The 19,703-nt window shown below is 26.7% G+C and overlaps 2 protein-coding genes across 3 annotated transcripts in view; both read right to left on the bottom strand.

The window, feature by feature from the left end:
* Positions 1-272: 272 nt before the first annotated feature.
* On the bottom strand, positions 273-2,603 carry LOC126893947 (vesicle transport through interaction with t-SNAREs homolog 1A). The gene is made up of 7 exons (XM_050664517.1): positions 2,464-2,603; positions 1,972-2,047; positions 1,819-1,907; positions 1,686-1,744; positions 1,003-1,147; positions 737-939; positions 273-677 (listed from the first exon to the last, which is right to left on the bottom strand). Exons 2-7 carry the CDS (start codon positions 1,977-1,979, stop codon positions 528-530), a joined length of 654 nt encoding a protein of 217 aa, XP_050520474.1. The 5' UTR covers positions 1,980-2,047; positions 2,464-2,603; the 3' UTR covers positions 273-527.
* Positions 2,604-4,863: 2,260 nt separating this feature from the next.
* The window catches only part of LOC126893932 (tyrosine-protein kinase Dnt-like), a 37,805-nt gene continuing 22,965 nt past the window's right edge, over positions 4,864-19,703 (bottom strand). Inside the window, exons 4-12 of one of the 2 annotated variants that reach the window (XM_050664494.1) lie at positions 18,984-19,251; positions 17,568-17,916; positions 16,992-17,259; positions 12,678-12,861; positions 10,334-10,496; positions 9,212-9,361; positions 8,984-9,143; positions 5,564-5,700; positions 4,864-5,454 (exon numbers count right to left, since the gene is read on the bottom strand). In XM_050664494.1, the coding sequence (XP_050520451.1) occupies positions 5,343-5,454; positions 5,564-5,700; positions 8,984-9,143; positions 9,212-9,361; positions 10,334-10,496; positions 12,678-12,861; positions 16,992-17,259; positions 17,568-17,916; positions 18,984-19,251 (1,791 nt within the window). In that variant the 3' untranslated portion in view covers positions 4,864-5,342. The remainder of the gene's footprint in view (positions 5,455-5,563; positions 5,701-8,983; positions 9,144-9,211; positions 9,362-10,333; positions 10,497-12,677; positions 12,862-16,991; positions 17,260-17,567; positions 17,917-18,983; positions 19,252-19,703) is intronic. The other variant, XM_050664493.1, reaches the window with a different exon arrangement.

Genomic DNA, 19,703 nt, shown 5'->3' with positions numbered 1-19,703 from the left:
AAGAACCAAGTTTTAGTACTTCATTTTCTTCGTCAGAAATAGGCCTGAACCCCGGTTCTTAAAAAGGTGTCGTAAATTTTAAAAACTAGTTCAATAGAACCAGAATTCCTAATTCAAATACATAGGGCGGGAACATGGGTCTTATCAAAAATACAGATCACTTTTATTTTTTGTGTGCTTGTGTAATCAATAACTTAAGTTAAAAATTTAAATAAATAACAATATATTCTATTAATATTATAAATAAAAACATGATTTTACAATAAATCAGATACAACATAAAATTACACATCACATTTCTTTACAGTGTTTAACTGTAAATTTCTAAATATTATTCATTGTTTCATTTTTTTTTTTTAATATTATAATAATTTCATAGGGATATTGAGTTAGCATAAATAATTAACATCAACAGGCAAATTATTTGTAAAAAGACACATATAAAATTTAAAAACACATACAAATCATTTGTAAAACAAATTGGTAAACGAGTATGCAATTAAAATTTAATATTAAATAGGAATGTATTAAAGGAATGAATGGTAAAAGGCGAAAATTATAAGGCAGCAAAATGTAGCCATAACACTAAACAGTATTATTTTATGTTGTCTAGAACGGACTATTATGGCATTTATCAAGCGAGTGCTTCTTCCTAGCTCAGCATTTGCACCTCTAAGCTGTATTACATAAAACATATCATAGTGATGTTAAATAATAATAAAATAAAATCATATACCCTATTAAAAGAATTTTGTAAAGTTTCTCTTTGATGTCCCAAATCTGATAATATGTGAGTTCCAATTTCTTCGGTTTCTAAAGTCAAACGATAAGTGTTATCTAACTGTATACCTGCACGGTTTAAACGTTCTGATGTGTATAATAGTCTTTGTTTTTGTTCAGAAGAAATATCTCCATTTTCAATAAAATTATTTTCATCTTCTAAAATGAGTAAAAACATTTTAAAAATATATTTAAAAAAAATTGATGATTTGTATTAAGTACCTAGATCAACATTAACAACACATTTAGCCCTTGCAAAATCCTTTGCAAGTCTATGAAGTTCAGCTCTGTAACTTGCTACCCTATTGTGTAATTTAACTCGAACTGATACATCAGACTCTTTAACAGATAAGTCCATTTGCTCCAACTGTTAAAATATAATCATTGAAGATAATGTAATAATAACAAATACAGTATACAATGTGTCTTAAATCTAACTGACAGCTCTTATAACTTTTAATTCAATTGTCATTTTGATGAGATTATTTTTAAATAGTTATTGCCTTCTTAGACAATATTTAAAGCATATATTTTTATTATTTATCAGAAAAAAATGTATTCTTTTAATTTTAAATAGCCAATTTTTAGCCCTATTCTTACAAATAATTTTGATAGGCTGTTAAGAATTCTAGAATAAGTGCTCATTGGGTACAAACATTTTAATACAAAGAGTAAGTATATTGTGAGGGTAAGTGCAACTCGTACTAGTATACATATACTTCACCCGTATCTACTCGATATATTTAAATTGCTATCGTTCTATTAAATATTTTTGTAAGAAAAGGGCTTTTGCAAAATTAAAAAAATATATATTAACAGTATGATAATTATACAAAAGCTATAAATATCATTAATTGGATATATAATCCAACTTAATCTTATAAAGGGCAAAAGTTTTTACTTACTAAATCATGGACTTCATCTAAATTACGTTCAATTTCTTTAATAAAGTTATTTTTATCAACTATCAAAAACAAGTAAAAAAAATTCAACAGGTTTGTATAATGACAACTATGAAATAATAAATAATTTACTTACTACCAGAAATGTGACTAAGTCTACTTATTTTAGAAGTAATCTCAGCGCTTGTCACACCAAATTGTTGTTCATAATCAGCTAATAAATTACTAGAAATTAAAATTATAAAAATTATAAATCTATAAACATTTGGTAAAATATACAATTATATACTTTTCCATATTTAATGTTTTAATCCAGTTTTCTCCTTATTAAACCATATTCATAAATTTTGAAGAATTTGAGTTACCTTTAAAAATTATAATAATTTAAACTTATTTATTTATACAGACATATAAATAATTGTATCACATTGATATTATTATTTAATTATTAAATTTGCAATAGAATGTTATAAATATTTTTTCTTTTAATAATACATTTTTATAAGAATAGGGTATGCGAAATTAATTAGCTTAATATTAAACAGTACTTGAACAGTTTTACTTTAAAATATTTCATATATTTTATTAAGTTAAAAGATTAAGTAAAATAGCTGTGAGAACAATAAATAAATATTTATCATTTAATTATTATGAGGGTCAAAAGTTAATTTTCCCAAGAAAATATTAGCTATTTTTATTTTTAGGAAATCATTGAGATAAATATAAGGAAAAATACTCAATAAATGACAATTAATAAAAATACTAAATGAATTTAACATACTTAAATTTACAAAAAAATATTAATACATCTTAATTTTATTTATCAGTATATTATGAATAAAATTTAGTCACTAACAGAAGTCAGCGACAAGACAGCTGCTTCACAAGTTTTAAAAGCTTACATTATAACTAAACACATAATAATTAATGATAACAACAATTTAGTAAATGACTGTAAAGAATATGATAAGGTACAGAATATTGACGATGACCGAATTTTCGATACATAGACGCTATCTAGTTATAAAAAAATAAACAATTGGTGAAATTTATTTCAAAAATGGGTAAAATTAACTTTTTATTTTAATTTTATGGTTAAAATAATTTTTTTCATCGGTTCTTCAATATTAGGAACAAATGCATTTTACCACCTCATCGAGTTTTTTCATTTTTTTTTTTTTAAAACGTATTTTTCAATGCTTTTTTCAAAAGTGTGAAAAAATTGGTTCAAAAGTTATAGCTTTTTAAAGTTGAAACGTTAAAAACTAAAAATAGCTCAAAAATTGTTTTTTTTTTGTTAATTTTTGGGATTTTTTCTCATGATACTATTGTGAAACTATAATGACGTAATTATTACATAATATCCTCATTCTAAAAATCCTAAAACCAGAATTATCTTTAAAAATAAGGATTTTCCATATTTTTTTTTCAAAACTACGCACATCAAATTTACGCAATACGAAATAAAAATAACAAGAAACTCAATTAATTCAATTTGAGCAAAAAAAAAAAAAAAAGACCACGATGTGGTGTTTTACATAGAATTGTTAATTCAATAAAATAAAAGTTTTTACTGTTTATTATGTACACCAATTAACACTTGTTGTAAACAAAAAAAAAATACTATTACATTAGATATTGTTGATATTAGTTAAGTTGTTGAGGTATCAAAATATACTTACTAATATCTTAATGTTATAATGTTGAGTTATACAAACCCATTTAAATATAAGTTGTGGTCACCTACGCCTGCCGGCTCCGGTGACCGATTCGAGCTCCTACGGGACTCTCGTGGGATGGGTGCTCACGCCCCCAAACCCCCAGAGGATAGAAGTCAAGCCCAAACCCAACCTATTTAAACCCATTCGACTGAAATTCTCAGTGACCCAACAAGTATAAAACCTTGATGTTAAAATGGTGATATAATATTGAAAAAATAGATCAAAAAAAATTAAATTTATTTACTTCAACACTACCTTAACACGTTTAATGTACTCATAAATACTCTTAAATTTACTATTCCTCGGTAACTACATCATCGAGAATACTTTTTATAGTTAATTAATGAAAATTATCAAAAAAAAACAGCAGTATATAACAAAATTTGTATATGATTATTGAAATCTTTGAAAGCTCATAACTTTTAAACTAGACTTCGCCGACAAAAAAATTTTATATATTCTTAGTCGGTATGAAAAACTAAATAGATTTAAAAAAAAAAAATTGAAAAATCTCGATGGGGTGGTAAAATGCATTTAAGCCCAATATTATATATTATAGATAATTACGTTTAATTTTATTGTGTTAGCTTTATTTTCTATTTTTAGGTAAATTGAAAATGTATACATTGAAAAAGGGACATTGAGAGTAAATGATTTTCCTCTATCTCATTATTAATTGAAAAGATCAAATATTAAGTGCAGAGGTAATTTTTGTAAACACAGATCGACATATTAAACACAGTAATTATAGTTGAAAAATGTCTTATATCTTGTATCAATCTTAAATTAATTAGATCAACATACTTTGAGGAGATCTTATTAAGGTTGGGTTTGACTTACCCCCAATTTTTAAAATGTTAACTTAGCAATTTTTTTAGTTAGTCGGTAAATATTATAAATTTTAAGATTTTTTAAGCGAAGAGTAAAAATAAAGGTTTTCCATAAATGAATTATTATTAAATCAAGCATTGCTTCATAAATATTCGCTCAATAATTGCTGATACTAAAATATATATTTCATTGAGTAACATTATCAAAGTTTTATCGTTGATAGGTTAAACAAAAATAATTCACTTTCGTTTTGTAGGAGCTCTGTTACCATCATTGTTATAGACACGTCCGCATTTTTTGATAAAATTCTAAATTACAATGTCGCGCCAAAATTTTATACCAGGCATAATGTATTTTATAACACACAATAAGTATTATAGAACTTATTTTTTTACAAATACCAAATTTTAATACAAGGAATTCATAAGGATAGATGTGTGTGATCTTACGTTTGTTTTCGAAAGGTGTCCAGCGACTTATCACCTTTGTAATTTCAGGGCGTTATTTATACAGTCATATATACATATATTATATATTTTTGTGAATATTTTTTATTTATCGATTTAAATAGATATATAAATATAAATATATATATATAGATAACAAAAGTTAACAAAAAAAACACAAACGTATCGACCAGTTAAGGCGAACGTCGGAAACGGAACAGAACGCATCATTAGTAATTCATAGTCGGCGGCGATCTTGTCATGGTGTCAAGGGCAGGGAGACACCCGATGACACCATTTGTCATATTAAAATAAGTGGACGGCTGATATCGGCTGTGTCAATGTTAACGAAGAAAAAAATTGTTTCTAGCTCCTTCTTTAAAATGCATATAATAATAAGCTATGTTTTGAAAACATAATTATTCAATTATAAAAAATTAATAATATTTTAGAGACAAAAAACATTAAACGTAAGAATATAATAACTATTAAATATTGAATAACATTACTACGTTATGTATTTTACATATCCATATTTCATGCAAGATTTTATTAATTCACTGTATGAAATAAATATGGTTATATTATAAATGTATAATAAATAAATTAAATAATCATAACAGATATAAAATATTAAGGAAATACAATATTCCTTAATGAATTCATATAAATTGATTAAGAGTTTTATGAAAATCTTGCAAATACGTCAATACTTGAGCGGAGGACGGCCTTTCTTCTGGATTAGGTAACCAACAGCAAGTCATCATGCCAAATCTATAACATTATTAATTAATACAATTATAATAATATTTTTTTATATTTGACACAAAGTCAAGGTTTTTCATAAATATTTGCATAAATTTTTGTTGGCTTATTAACTTACAGATCATCTGGGCAGTTTATTGGTTGAGAAAGTCTATAACCTTCTTGAAGGTAATGACTGAGATCATACGGATCAATATCACCATATGGCTGAGTTCCGAGACATACGAGTTCCCAAAGTAGAACACCAAATGACCACTAAAATATTTTACACAAAATTTTCAATAAATCAAATTACAATTTAAATTACTAATAATAAACGGGAATGTCATTTGTTGTATGAATAAGAGAGTGCATCAGTAAAATTTTTGATAACACATGGTGACAACATTCGTTTTCTATATAAACTGTATTTTCAAATAGTCCACGATAATCAAAAGTGATAACACTACTTTGATAATTGAGGATGTCTAATGAAATTATCAACATGCATTTTTCAAGGGAGTCAAATCCCCCGACAAATTACGGCATTGATTGGTATTGTTTAGGACGAATAGATTTCCTAATTATTGTTATTATTTTTTGTTTTACATCCTCTTGTAAACTATGCTTGTACTAGAGAGGACGGGAATACCTACATAGCTCAGCACAACAGAAATGAACCCCAGGTTAATACCCAGGTTTGTACAAAGTGCCACATTACGATATATACTATTCGATAGTTTAAAATATTCAAAAATACCTATCACTACTACAGAGTCTAAAGACTCAGAAATGTTAATATATAAAAATACCAGTTAATTTGAGCAAGACAATAAAATTTGAAATATAGAAAATTCAAGTGCTAAATAACTGCTAAAAATTTTAAGAAGATTTATTTATTTTGAGCTTTAGCATAATATACAGTGTGAATACATCATATTAATGAACAAGCAAGTGCGTGATAAACTCCATTAATTCATTTATGTGTAATAACATACAAGTTAAAGTAAAAACATTCGTGTTTTGTGTAATATTCAGAAATTAAAATAATTTCTGTTAGCGTGCACACAAAACAGAGTTTTACAATTTATTATACAGAGTTTTTTGTATTATATTAAATTAATGACGTATTTGAAAATATAACATTTACCATAAAATATCATTAAGTATGTTTGATAATGTAACGTAAAAAATATTAGCTTGAATTTAAATCGTCTTTAAATTCATTATCTACATTGTTAATTAAAAAAATGAGTTAAAAATATACATAGTGTTCAATAAGTAAGAAAACAAGTAAATTGTTACAAACAATGAGAACAATTAAAACCCGTTCCCTTACTTACTGAACACTCTATATACTATTTTAAAAAGGTATAATTTATAATTATTAGTTTTATTTTGTTAGCTTATTAATTATAATTAAAGGGCTTGATATATACTTATAAATAATTTTAAATGTTCGGAATTTGCATAATGTATAACAACTCGGACTTGAAATTTAACTAATCTATAGCAATAGACGTGTAGGGTATTCAGTATTAAGTAAAAAAGGTTAATATTGTTACCATTGTTTGTATGAATAGACCTGTTTCCTTATTTTTGAAATACTATGTATATTAATCAAATATATAAAAATTAATGAATTTTCTAATAAATAAATATGCTAAATTATTTATTATAATATAAATAGGGGTAGTCAATTTTTTTGAGAGGGCTAAATTTAATCTTCCCTCCCAAAAAATAATTTTTATATAATTAATATAGCTTACATATGGTAATTTATTTCAGAAATAAGTGAAATATTCGTAATGTAAGAATAATTTGTAAATTTGTTTAACTTTTATTTCATATAATACTTTATTTATAAAAACTAAAACATTTTTTGTGTCCACTCCCTTCTTCTTCTTCTTCTTCCTCGCCTTAATCCCAGCTACGTGGGGTCTGCCACCCTTATCCTAAACTTCCACTTGACACGATCTCCCACATAATTTACGCTCACATTAGCTGTCCTCAAATCGCATTCGACAGCATCCCTCCATCTCTTTTTTGGTCTTCCTCTACCTCTTCTTCCTTCAACATTTATTTCTATAACTGTTCTTACAGTTTCTGATTCTTCTCTCCTCATAACATGACCAAACCATCTAAGTCTATTTTCTCTCATCTTATCCACGATTAACCCTACACATATAATCCATCTTATATGTTCGTTCCTTATACTATCTTTTCTAGTCACTCCACTCATCCATCTAAGTATTCTCATCTCCGCTACAATCATTCTCTGCTCTACTTTCTTGTCGACCGCCCAACACGCTGAACCATACATCATAGCTGGTCTCAATACATTCTTGTAGAATTTACCTTTCAACCTCATTGGAATTCTTTTATCGCATACGACGCCAGACGCTTCTCTCCACTTCAATCACCCGCACTTAATTCTGTGTCTTACATCTTCGTCAATACCACCACACCAAATTTTCATACTATGACACATAAGCTTTATGCCTCTATAATTTACACACTCCTGTATGTCTCCTTTACCTTTAAATATCGGCACCATAATACTATTCCTCTATTAATTTGGTATTTTCTCTTCTAATAAGATTTTATTTAAAAGTTCCTTCAACCACCTTATGCCAACACAGCCTAATATTTTCTATACTTCTACTGGCACTTCATCTGGTCCTACTGCTTTAATCTTTTTCATTGATGCCACAGCCTCCCATACCTCTTTCTCACTAATTAAATCTACCAGTCCCTCATTCTACGAGATATACTCTAATGTCTCTTTTGGGTACTCCTCATTCAATCATTTTTCAAAATACTCTTTCCACCTTTTTTCACATCATCATCACTCGAGAGTACCTTATATCAACACTTTTTATACACCTTATATAATGATAATCTTTAGACCTTTTCTCTCTTATCTTTGCAAGTCTATAGATTTCTTTCTCGCCTTCCTTTGTTCCTTGCATATCATACAACTCATCATACCTCTTAAACTTCGCCTTATTTACTGCACACTTGGCTTCTTTACACAAACGTTTATACTCCATCCAGTCTTCTCTCCTTTTGCTCTTCTGTCATACTTTGAACTGCTTTTTCTTACTTTCTATGATTTTTTGAAGGTCCTCATCTCACCACCAGGTTTCCTTGTTTCCTGGCATTCTACTCCTACTCTTACCAACAATGTTCTTTGCAGTATTTTTTACACAACTAGCAAATCTTGCTAGTGTTGGGAAATCTTTTTGTGTCCACTCCCAACTAGAAAACTTTGACTACGTGTATTTCCGTTTATACATTTTACTTTACAGCCAAGGGTAGCAAATAAGTAAGGTTATTTAACAAATAAGTTAAAAGAATAAGGACAAAGCCCTGTAAGGTCTTATTCTGCTTTACTAATTTGTAGATAACAAATTTAAATGAGAGGCAAAAATCTAATCTTGGTCAATTGAAAACTACAAACATTTTAAATATAAATTAATAATGATAATTTTTATTTTTAAGTATTTCTCAGCTGTGTTTCTACTCCAACCTAAATATAAAAATAATCATAACTTACAACATCTGACGCTCCGTTGTATGTGCGTAATAAGATACTTTCTAATGCCATCCATTTAATAGGTCGATTTTCATTATCGTCCAAACATGAGTAGTCTTCTGGAAATAAGTCTCTTGATAAACCACTATCAGAAAGCTTAACTCTTAATTTTTCGTCAACTCTAGAGCGTAAAATATATTTTGGTAAGTAAAAATATTTTAATACGACATGACATATTTTTGTACATACACACAATTTCTGGCAGATATGTCTCTATGGCATATCCCTTGGCTGTGTAAGTATACACAACCTAAACAAAGTTGAACTCCCATATCAACGATATCTTGAGTGGTAAGACTATAATAATCATTAGATTTTCTTTTACAGTCATAAAGAAATCTAATATGTAATAAAAAAAACATATTAAAAACAATTTTTTAAATTATTTATACATTTAGTTTAGTAAATCTAAACATAGCATAGACAATTTTTATGTAAAATAAAATAATACTTTAAGGGGTTAAGGATAGTCAGAGGCATGAAAAAATGAGTATTTTAAGTAGGATTTTTTGACAGTAGTTTAATTTATTTTGTATAACAAATAATACAAAGTTGTTATAATCTTTTAACTTTATTTGATAAAAATCAAAAAAAAATTATTTTTAATTATTATTAAGTAATGACTAATATTAAAAGAAATTATTTAAAATACTCATTTTTCAGTCTTTTGACTATGTTTAACACATTAAAAGATTTCGTGTTCTTAGATCCTCCTATAAACACAAATAACGTACTAATTTAAAAGATTGCTATAACAATCTAATAACTCATATTATGTAATATGAGAAAATTTGAACATTTACTTTAGTATCGGTAATTACATGAAAAACTTATTTCACATAGAGTTATAACAAGAGCCGGTGCTTGGAGTCTTAGAGCTAGATGTAAAATTCGTTTATGTTTATTTTAAATTTTTATTGAAAGAGCAGTTTATTGACTTTTATAGCAAGTCTTTCAATTGTATTTAAAACAATTTTTTAAACATAAAAAATGGGTATCGTCAAATGGAGCAACATGAGATGATGGTTAAACTTGGGCCAGTTCAATTTACTAACACTGTAGGTGTTAGTAAAATGATTACAAGTGTTGTTAAGAAACACAAAATATTTATTCACAAAAATTAAGTTATGCCATCTGTAAAATATTTAACTGGACACAAGTTATCCCACTTGATGGTATTAAATATTAATAAGAACAACTAAAACCTATTTTTATTTTGTACTTGAAAAAGTAAGAATTCTACATTTTACAAAATAAGCAATTACTACGTTTCAGTTTGAGTCTACAAAATAAACATTTACTGAAACTTACTTTTTTAAGTTTCCTTTATTACTGAAGGGATACAATACTGAAGGAGGTTTATCAGCAAATTGACAAACGGCAATTGGCTGTAAGATGTTTAAATGTCCAGATATACCATGTAACATCAAACTTTCAGATAGGAATATAGTCACTTGTTGAGATGCAGCATCACCTACATTATAAAGATAATAGTTTAAAGTTTTTAAGTAAATATTTTTTAGGAGATCTACCTAGCTCAGTCGTTAACGCGTTATGTCTCGATACGAACTGAGATTTGATTCTATTGCGCTGGGTTATGTAGATTTTCCCGTCCTCTCTGGCGCAAGCAATAACTTTTAGAGAGGACGTTAAATACGATTAAACATGATTTAATTTTAAAATTTAAATCCCATATATAATATTTTTTATAAATCATAAAACGTGTAAAATCAAAATAATCCATAGTTTCCATAATTAGTTATCTAGATTTCCATAATATCAAGTTGTTAAATATTTTGGATGTAAATTAGGTCAGACAAATTCTACCCGGTTCATATACAAAGTGTTTAATAACTAAGGTAACAGGTAATGTTACATTAATAATGGAAAAAACAAAACATTTTTATTTATCTTTAAACATTCTGTATAATATTATTATTATCTTATTTCAATGTTTTATTATCTTATTGCATAATAAAACATAAAAAAATTACTTAACGATGTTCGATTTTCGTTTTTTTTTTGTCAATGAAAAACTTGATGACATTATTGTGGTAAAATAATTTTTGATGATGAGAAAAACATTTTTAGTACTTTGAGAGCGTTTAAAAATGATAGAAAAAACGATAATTGCCACCAGCGTTCTTTAATTTAAAATCTAAAATTTGTATCTGGCTTGCCCGCAGACATTCTAAAGATATCCTGAAATCTGTGGGATTTTATTCGAGATTTTTTTTTAAGCCCATTCACATATTTTTTGTTTGGACATTATTTTTTGTAGCGTATCCCAATATTTGTGATATATATTTTTAATAAACACAAAATTATTTTAAACATTTTATTTGTATATCTGTTTTGCTAAAGAGTGAATCCATGTCAAATTATCCAAAAGTGGTTGCATATTTGATTTTTTTTTCTTCAGGGTTTATTCTTTATATTTTATTTATATGAATATAAAAAATGTATAAATATAAAAATTTTTAAAAACAGTCACAACGTTAAAAAAAACACAGTTTATTCAATATTAATTTAAATTTTAGAATTGACCTTATTATAACTAAAAGTTTATAGGAGCATTATTTCTGTTGGGGGACCTAATTTCAAAAATTTTTTTTTTTAATTTTTTAGTTATATATTTATTTAATCCACTATAAAAATTTGAAGTTTGAGCAAAAATCTAACATGTAAATACAGCGTTAAAAAATCAGAAAAAAGCCGCTAAAACTCAAAAAACTTAATGATAGTTATTTGAAGTTTTCAAACCATGTTTTTTATATTATTATATATTTAATATATTACAATACAATGTAATTATTATATATATTATAATTATTCAATACAATATTATAGTTGCAAAATAAAAAATTGATTAATTAGATTGTTATGACAATATTATAAAACATTGTAATGAATAATATTAGTTTTATCTAGTAGTTATAATATTATATATTCATAAATATCAGTTAATGATGTTTTAAAGCTTCTTTTGGTATTATTATTAATTGGTACAAATCTGGATTTTTCATGTAGAGTAACTCATTTTCACCATAAAACATAATAAAGTTCAACATTTTTTTTTTTTATTGAAGTATATTGCATGTGCTTTATTTTAAGATATATATAAAAATCAATATTACCGGAACATTTTCAAAAAATTAAGTTTTAAAAGTTCTAGTTTCTATTCGCATGTTTATAGTTTTAACATCCCCTGTATAAAAGGAAACGGTCGGATTCCAAAAAAAAGTATTTCGGTTGAAAGGTGTATATAAAAAGTATTTATAAAAAAACCTAGCTCAGTGGGGACGTGGCGTAGTTGGATCCAGTATAGATGATACCTGACAGTGATTAAAATCACTATCATAAAAAGCGCTTCGTTGTAAATCTGTAAATAGTGTTTAATTTAAAAAAATTAATGGATTATTGCTACATGATGTCCTATTTCCTTATTATATTATTTATAATATATAAATATATAAAGGGAAATGGTCCGATTTAAAAAAAAAGTATGTCGAATAAAAGAGGTATATATTAAAAATCATCAACTATTAAACAAGACCCTAACAATTGGAAAAATAAGTTTTGTTGAAATTTAGTTCTTCAATAAGAATAATCTTATATCAGTTATTCGTATTATTAACATGACATAAATATTTACCAGTAACTGTTTTGACAAATACTTCTTGAGAACAACCTTTATCGATTTGATAAGTTCCTTGGTACACCTTACTAAATGCACCTTCTAATAATAGTTTTTCTAATTTAACTGGAGCACTATGTGAACTTAATGACAAAATTCGTTCCTCTAAGTTATCACATATTCTACGGTCATTAACTGCCATCTAAAAATAATACATTTTAATTAAAAAAATATTAAATATAACTCATCATATCAAATTTAATTTAAGAAATTTTGCTAATTCTTCTTTTATCGCCGTTCATATATCGCATTCAATAATTTTTTTTGTATTCCTTTGAGCTCAAACATGGTTTATATTTATTAGTTTTATATGTATCTACATTTATGTAATAACATTCCTCCATCTCTTTTTTGGTCTTTCTCTACCTCTTTTTGCCACAACATTCATTTTAGCTTCGATGCGAAGCTAAGAAGGTATTGGTTTTACTAAGATGTGTTTTTTTTTTTTTTTTTTTTCTGTTACCACTTTTTCTCAGCTCTCACCGAACCAATTTCTTTCAAGGATACGTCATAAGATCACAAATCGTATCTAGTCGAAGACATTACCTAAAAATTTAAAAAAATTTCCCTCGTTCCCCGTAAATGGGGAAATCTCCAAAAAAATTACAAATTTAAAAATCGCTAACTTTTGAAATTCTTTTTACTTAAAACTGCCATAATTTTTTCAAAATTGACCAAATCAATATAATTTTTTTTATATATGCATGATGTGTTTACCTTTCGTTTCGTATATTTCTTTTATAAATCTGACCCTTTACCTGCCCACAGAGGGGGATTTAAAATGACAACTTTTTCACAAAAAATTAATTTTTTCAACATAAATTTTGAAAGTGTTCCGGAAAGTCTGGCACTTTTATATATATCTTAAATTAAAGTTAATGTAATTTACTTTATTATGCGAAAAAAAATGTCTGACTTTATTTTGTCTTCACGGTGAAAATGTCTACCGGATGCTATTATTGTGTGAAAATTCTCGATTTTATTTTTTACATTTTTAACTTTATAATGCTATAACATATTGAAAAGTGTATGGATCAACATAATTTTTTTATGAGAAATAATATTTTTTAATAATCCCTTTTTCATTTGATTTAATCAGGATATTAATAAGGAACTAGCAGATCATGTAGCTTTTGGAATAATCCACCAATTTTCTAAAATTAAACACTATCTAAAGATTTGCATCGAAGCGTTTTTTTTTGATAGTGATTTTAATCACTGTCAGATATCATTATACTTGATCCAACTATGCCACGTCACCACTGTGCCGCGACTCCCCTGTGCTGGGGTCTTTTTAGAATAAATTGAATGTATATTAATAACGTTAAAATTTTAAAAACAAGCTTAATTTAACATATACAAATTATTAATACTAATTTTAGAAATAATTTCATTACTAAACAAAATCGAGTATTAATAATCAGCTTAAAACTTAAGACATAATTTTATACAAAAATATTTGAAATTAAATTTAAGTAAAATAAATATTTCATCTCTTTGAAATATTTCAAGTATTCTTTTTCTTTTATTCAATCATAAGATTGGTTTGTAGAAATTGTTAACTTATTTTCTATTTCTATAAGTGATCACACGTTTAACTTTTAAGTACACCTGTAGATTAAGTTACTTAGTGCTTATGCAGAGGCTTAATTGTAACAGGTGTTTTGATTTTATTATTATAAAATACAGTTTACAATATGTGTATATATATATTTTTTTTTTCTAATTCTTTCTTTNTTCGTTAAATTATAGTTTTAATCTGCCATTTTCACTTATTATGTTTTACAAGTATGCAAAATCTTCTATCTTTTCTATTTCTTGATTATTTTTAGATGTATTCATACTCTAATATTATCGTTCCTGCTTTATACTAGAAATGAAGTCTCTAATAGATTTACTTATAGGTATAGTTCAATAATTTGTTTTTTCCCATTCAATTTAGTATCGTTTGCAATTCTTCTTCATTTCAGTATACATAGTACAACACTTTTTCTTTGTCAAAAATAAACAATATGTGTATATATATATATTTTTTTTCTAATTCTTTCTTTATTAAACTTCAAAGTCAAAATCTTTATTAATTCAAGGTCAAAACTTTAGAAAAGAATAAACATTACTTTAGTGTTTAAAAAAATTTTAGTCCAAGATAACACAAAGTCTATGAATACTAGTTTTTCAAACTTCATTTTTAGAAAGTTAAACATATGTTTATATATTAAAATACCGGTAAATTTCTTGGTATAGGAAATTTATTAAACACATTTAAATACACTATAATAGAATAAAATTTAACACTATCTAAAGATTTGCATCGAAGCGTTTTTTTTTATAGTGATTTTAATCACTGTCAGATATCATTATACTAAACTCAACCAACTATGCCACGTCACCACTGTGCTGCGACCCCCTGTGCTGGGTTTTTTATAACTGTTCTTACAGCGTTCTATTCCTCTTTTCTGTGTATATGACCAAACCATTTAAGTCTATTATCTCTCATCATATCCATTATTGACACTAAACCTATTCTCTCTCTTATATGTTCATCCCTTATCCTATTTTACTCCAGTCATACACTATTTTCTTGTCAACCGCTCAAACACTTTGAACTATTAACATAGCTGGCCTCACTACAGTCTTGTAGAACTTACCTTTCAGCCTAATTGAAATTCTCTTATCGTATAACACACCAGACGTTTCTTTCCACTTAAATTTATTTAGTCAAAAATCACATATACGTATTCAGACAATTATGTTACCTTCATCAAAGCTAAACACATAAATTCATTAAATATTAACTTAGATTATTTTTATTGATTCACTAACCTGCATAATACTTTTTACAAAATAATAATATTTTATATTCAAAAATTGTATAATACCCAATCACTTTTTATATGATGTTATGAATCGCGTGATTTGCCAATCAGTCTATTGTCAGTGTTTTGACTCATAGGGTTCATATATAATATAAATATCAAAATACTACGTGTAGAAGTCTTATATAAGGCATGTCAATGTGTATATTTTTTAAGATTATTGAAGATTAATTAAAACATTACGCATAACATAATCTTTTTTAAATGGCAAAATACATTAGGAGTATAGTATAATGTCGCTGTTTGATTTTTATTAATAAAATAATAGACACAAAAAGAAAAAGTATTCAAACAAACAAAAGCTTTATTATAAATTTATTTTAACTAACTGACAGGTAATCGTAGAGATATTTGGGGTGTCCCGCAACGTTCATAATAAATCTGTCATATTACAACATTGAACAGGAAATTGGCATCCAACACATAATTTATCACAGGTTTATACGGTGATAGTTAGGGTGTTTAGGCAGGTTTCAACATTGATACTATTAGTAAAGCAGGGATAATGTAATGTTTTATAATTCTTATTCATTATTTACGAGTTGATTTTTATGCCAGACACCATTAACAGGTTTTTTTTAACTTTTTCCTCAATAGCTTTTTTTAAGTGTGTATTCACAAAGTGAACAAACAAAATATTTTTGATGATGTATTGAAATTCTTGCTATTTTCTTTATAGTATCTTGATGACTTGTCACAAAAAAAAAGAAAAATTGATTGATTGAAGGATACAAGTCCGTTGACTTGCAATATTTAATGACCCTAATAAACGTGACGATAGATGAAAACCTTTTATTTTATCCACATTACTTGATTTTACTGTTTGGCAAAGTTCCACTCTTAAAGTTCGGCTAAACACAAAAAAAAATGTACCAAGACATTGATTCCAAACATTACCAATTGAGGGGTAGTCATGTTTCTAATCTGATTAAATGGCTCGATGCCCATTTTATGGGTGGGAATCGATTACGGTCTTTGTAGATGATTTATCTGTGGTAATGTTCTTAAATCACGTGAAACGATTTTGCGTAATGATTGTGTCGTTCATGAAATTATGAGCTTCCAGCTAATATAACCACTGCAGTTTATTATTGATTTTTGGCTTAACACGATTCGATAATGTAGGCGGACGTAGAATGGTTGTGGACGGTACAATTGAAGAGGGTGTTGTAAGGTCGCAGAATTAATTTACATGTCTGATTACAGCTTAGAGGGTAATTAACAACAAAATCTAAATCTCCGGAACCGGAATTGTAAATTAAATTACGATTAACTGTGAATTACAATTTGTTGGTAGATTACAATTCATAAAAATATTTTAATTATAGTAATTAACTATTTTTTTAGTATAATTTTCTAATATTCAGTAAGTATTAGATGATTTAAAAGTTCTCACCAGTGGTGTACATGCATAATACGATATCTTTGAAGGTGTTGGTGATGTTGGTTTTGAATAAACATGATAAATGTTCCCAGCAGAGGCTACGTAACTTGTAGCATATGGCGATACATGACTATTGTTGGAGCTCATAGTTTTCACCGTAGTACAGTTTCCTTTTTTGACACTTTGAATAGTTGCATAAGTATCATTAGTGCTTGATACTGAATTGGTACGGACTAACATATTTGGATTAGCTATATATGCTGCACTGGTGTAGCTTGTACTGAAAAAAGAATAACATTTTTTATACATTTGGTACAAAAGTCTAATGTTATTACAATATTGGCAATTAATTCAAAGAAAATGATTTACTTCGAAAGAGCGAAATTTTTATGCGGTTGTGCATTTTGAACATAATAACAAGAAAATATATTAAAAATTATAAAAAAAAAGTAAGGGTGGGGCAAATTGATAAATCTTAGCTTAAATTAGGTTATTTTTAAACAATATATTATATATATATTCTTTATTTAACTTCTGAATTAGTTTTTAAATATATTTGATAGTATTGTAAGCAAAAACAAAACTTACTGGAATGATTCTTTTGATTTAGGTCTTAATAATAATTTGTTCGAGTGTCTGTAAATTAATCCAGAAGTAACTGCTATTAGTGTTATGATTAGTGCGGAACCACAACCTAAAGCAAAGTAAAAAGCTCCATTAGTTGAAATTAATTCTTCGGGAGTTTCACGCTCTTGGAGCTTTATAGTATTTCTTGTTGTTAAAGAAGATATTCCAGCTGCATAATGTGATAAATTTGAGTTGGTTGAAGAGGATGTAACTATATGCTGTTTTTGACCAAAAGAAATGTGTTTATGTTGTTGGTCATGTTTTGAGGGTATATAATCGACACGATTTGTATCCAATGATTCATCTTTACCTTAAATTAATATTTCAAAATAGATTTCAAATATTTCTTATAAAATAGGGTGACTTTACCAATAAATGAACAGTAAAGAGGTTTTCATCTTTTTAAGTTTTTTTTTTTATATCTTGAACTTAAATCGTTCATAAATATTTGTTCACTAGAAAATTCACTATAGTAATAATATAAAAATATTTAAAGTTAATTAACATAAACATTTAAACTAATTATATTGAAAATTGGAATTTTCCAGTGAATAAATATTTAATGGGCTTAAATGGAATTAATTTAAATATTTCTTTGTAATAAACACTACTAACAACAATTACTATGATAACATTAGACAACTTTTAAGTTAATAAATCAGTGGTGTTCATTTATCCATAATATTTATTCATTGATAATGTTACCCTAGAATTGATTTGGTGAACCTTCATGATTAACCTATCTCAAAGAACTATACAATAATTGTAAAAAAGTTAAATTAATTGTATATAGTCAATCGGTGTGAGTTTTGTTGAAAATTAAAATGAAATTTTAAACGTAAAAAAAAAATGCTTTCAGTGTTGTAACAAGAATATTTTCCGGGGTTTGGCTGCAGCCCCTTAGAATGGTTACGTTACTGACATTATATGATATAAAATAGTTTTATTTGGTTTATATAAATCTAATAGTTTATTAGAATAAATAGAATAACATTAGATTTATGTAATTAAACCTTAAATAATCCTAAAACTTTTAGTGATACTAATTTTTATGATTTATGCTTTCAAAGTTACTTAAAATAAAATGAACGAGTTCAAACACGGATGTTCAAACTCTTGTAATTAATTCGTTAAAATTTCGTTGATCATATATAAAGTATGAAAGGGTGGATTAATTATTAACGAACAAAATGCTCGTGTACTTTGCTAGTCTAACTATTATCATCAGTAAATATATATACATCAAAGGTATGTTCAAGGCATGTTAATTTGAAATGCAAATCGGTTGAAAGTGCATTTATAATATGAATTGGGACTGTATTTGATATGAAAAGAGAATCAATTAGAACTTAAACTATATTATAGTATATGAAGTACCGATAAAAGTATCTAACAGCATATCATTGGTTTTCAAACAAATTTTCACACGCTTAAAGATTAAAGAGACGTCATTGTGTTTTGGATTAACTGCAGTAATGTTAATAACAAGTTGAATGCGGACTTCTGCGCTTACTACACCAGTACACAACAATTTAAGATGAAATGACTCAACGTGTGAAGGCACCCAACCTGACTGTGGGATATCTAATTCTGGTTTCTTCATTGCAATACCATTATTGGATTCTACGTCCCAAGAATATGGTAGCTGAAAAAATAAAGTTTCTAAAATAAGAAGTATTATAGTAATGAAAAAAATTATTAATAAATATGATTAATAATAATTTAATATAATACATTAAATTGCACCTAGTCGTTTATCTAGCTCATAACTACAAAAACAGAAGCTATATGGAGGCTGACCATCCACTTTAATTTTTTAGAGGTCACAAAATAGGTAAATTTTCAATAAAGTTTCGATTTTTTTTTCAAAACATAATATATGTTTATAAAAAAAATTAAACTACAAAATTTTAAGTAGCCCTTTATCTAAAAATACAAAGTATATAGTAGTTTGTTTTCAGTTCATCCACTTCAAAAAAATGAAATGATACTTCAATACAAAAACTAGAAAAATTATTATGTTTTATAGTCTGGCCTTTATTTAAAAATTGACACAGGAAGCAATTGCTTCTGGTAGCATTATTTTAGGAATGGTAG

This window comes from Daktulosphaira vitifoliae, unplaced genomic scaffold (assembly GCF_025091365.1).
Source record: "Daktulosphaira vitifoliae isolate Bord-2020 unplaced genomic scaffold, ASM2509136v1 Scaffold_1, whole genome shotgun sequence".
Classification (NCBI taxonomy): Eukaryota; Metazoa; Arthropoda; class Insecta; order Hemiptera; family Phylloxeridae; genus Daktulosphaira; species Daktulosphaira vitifoliae.
This window is presented reverse-complemented; position numbering and strand designations above follow the sequence as displayed.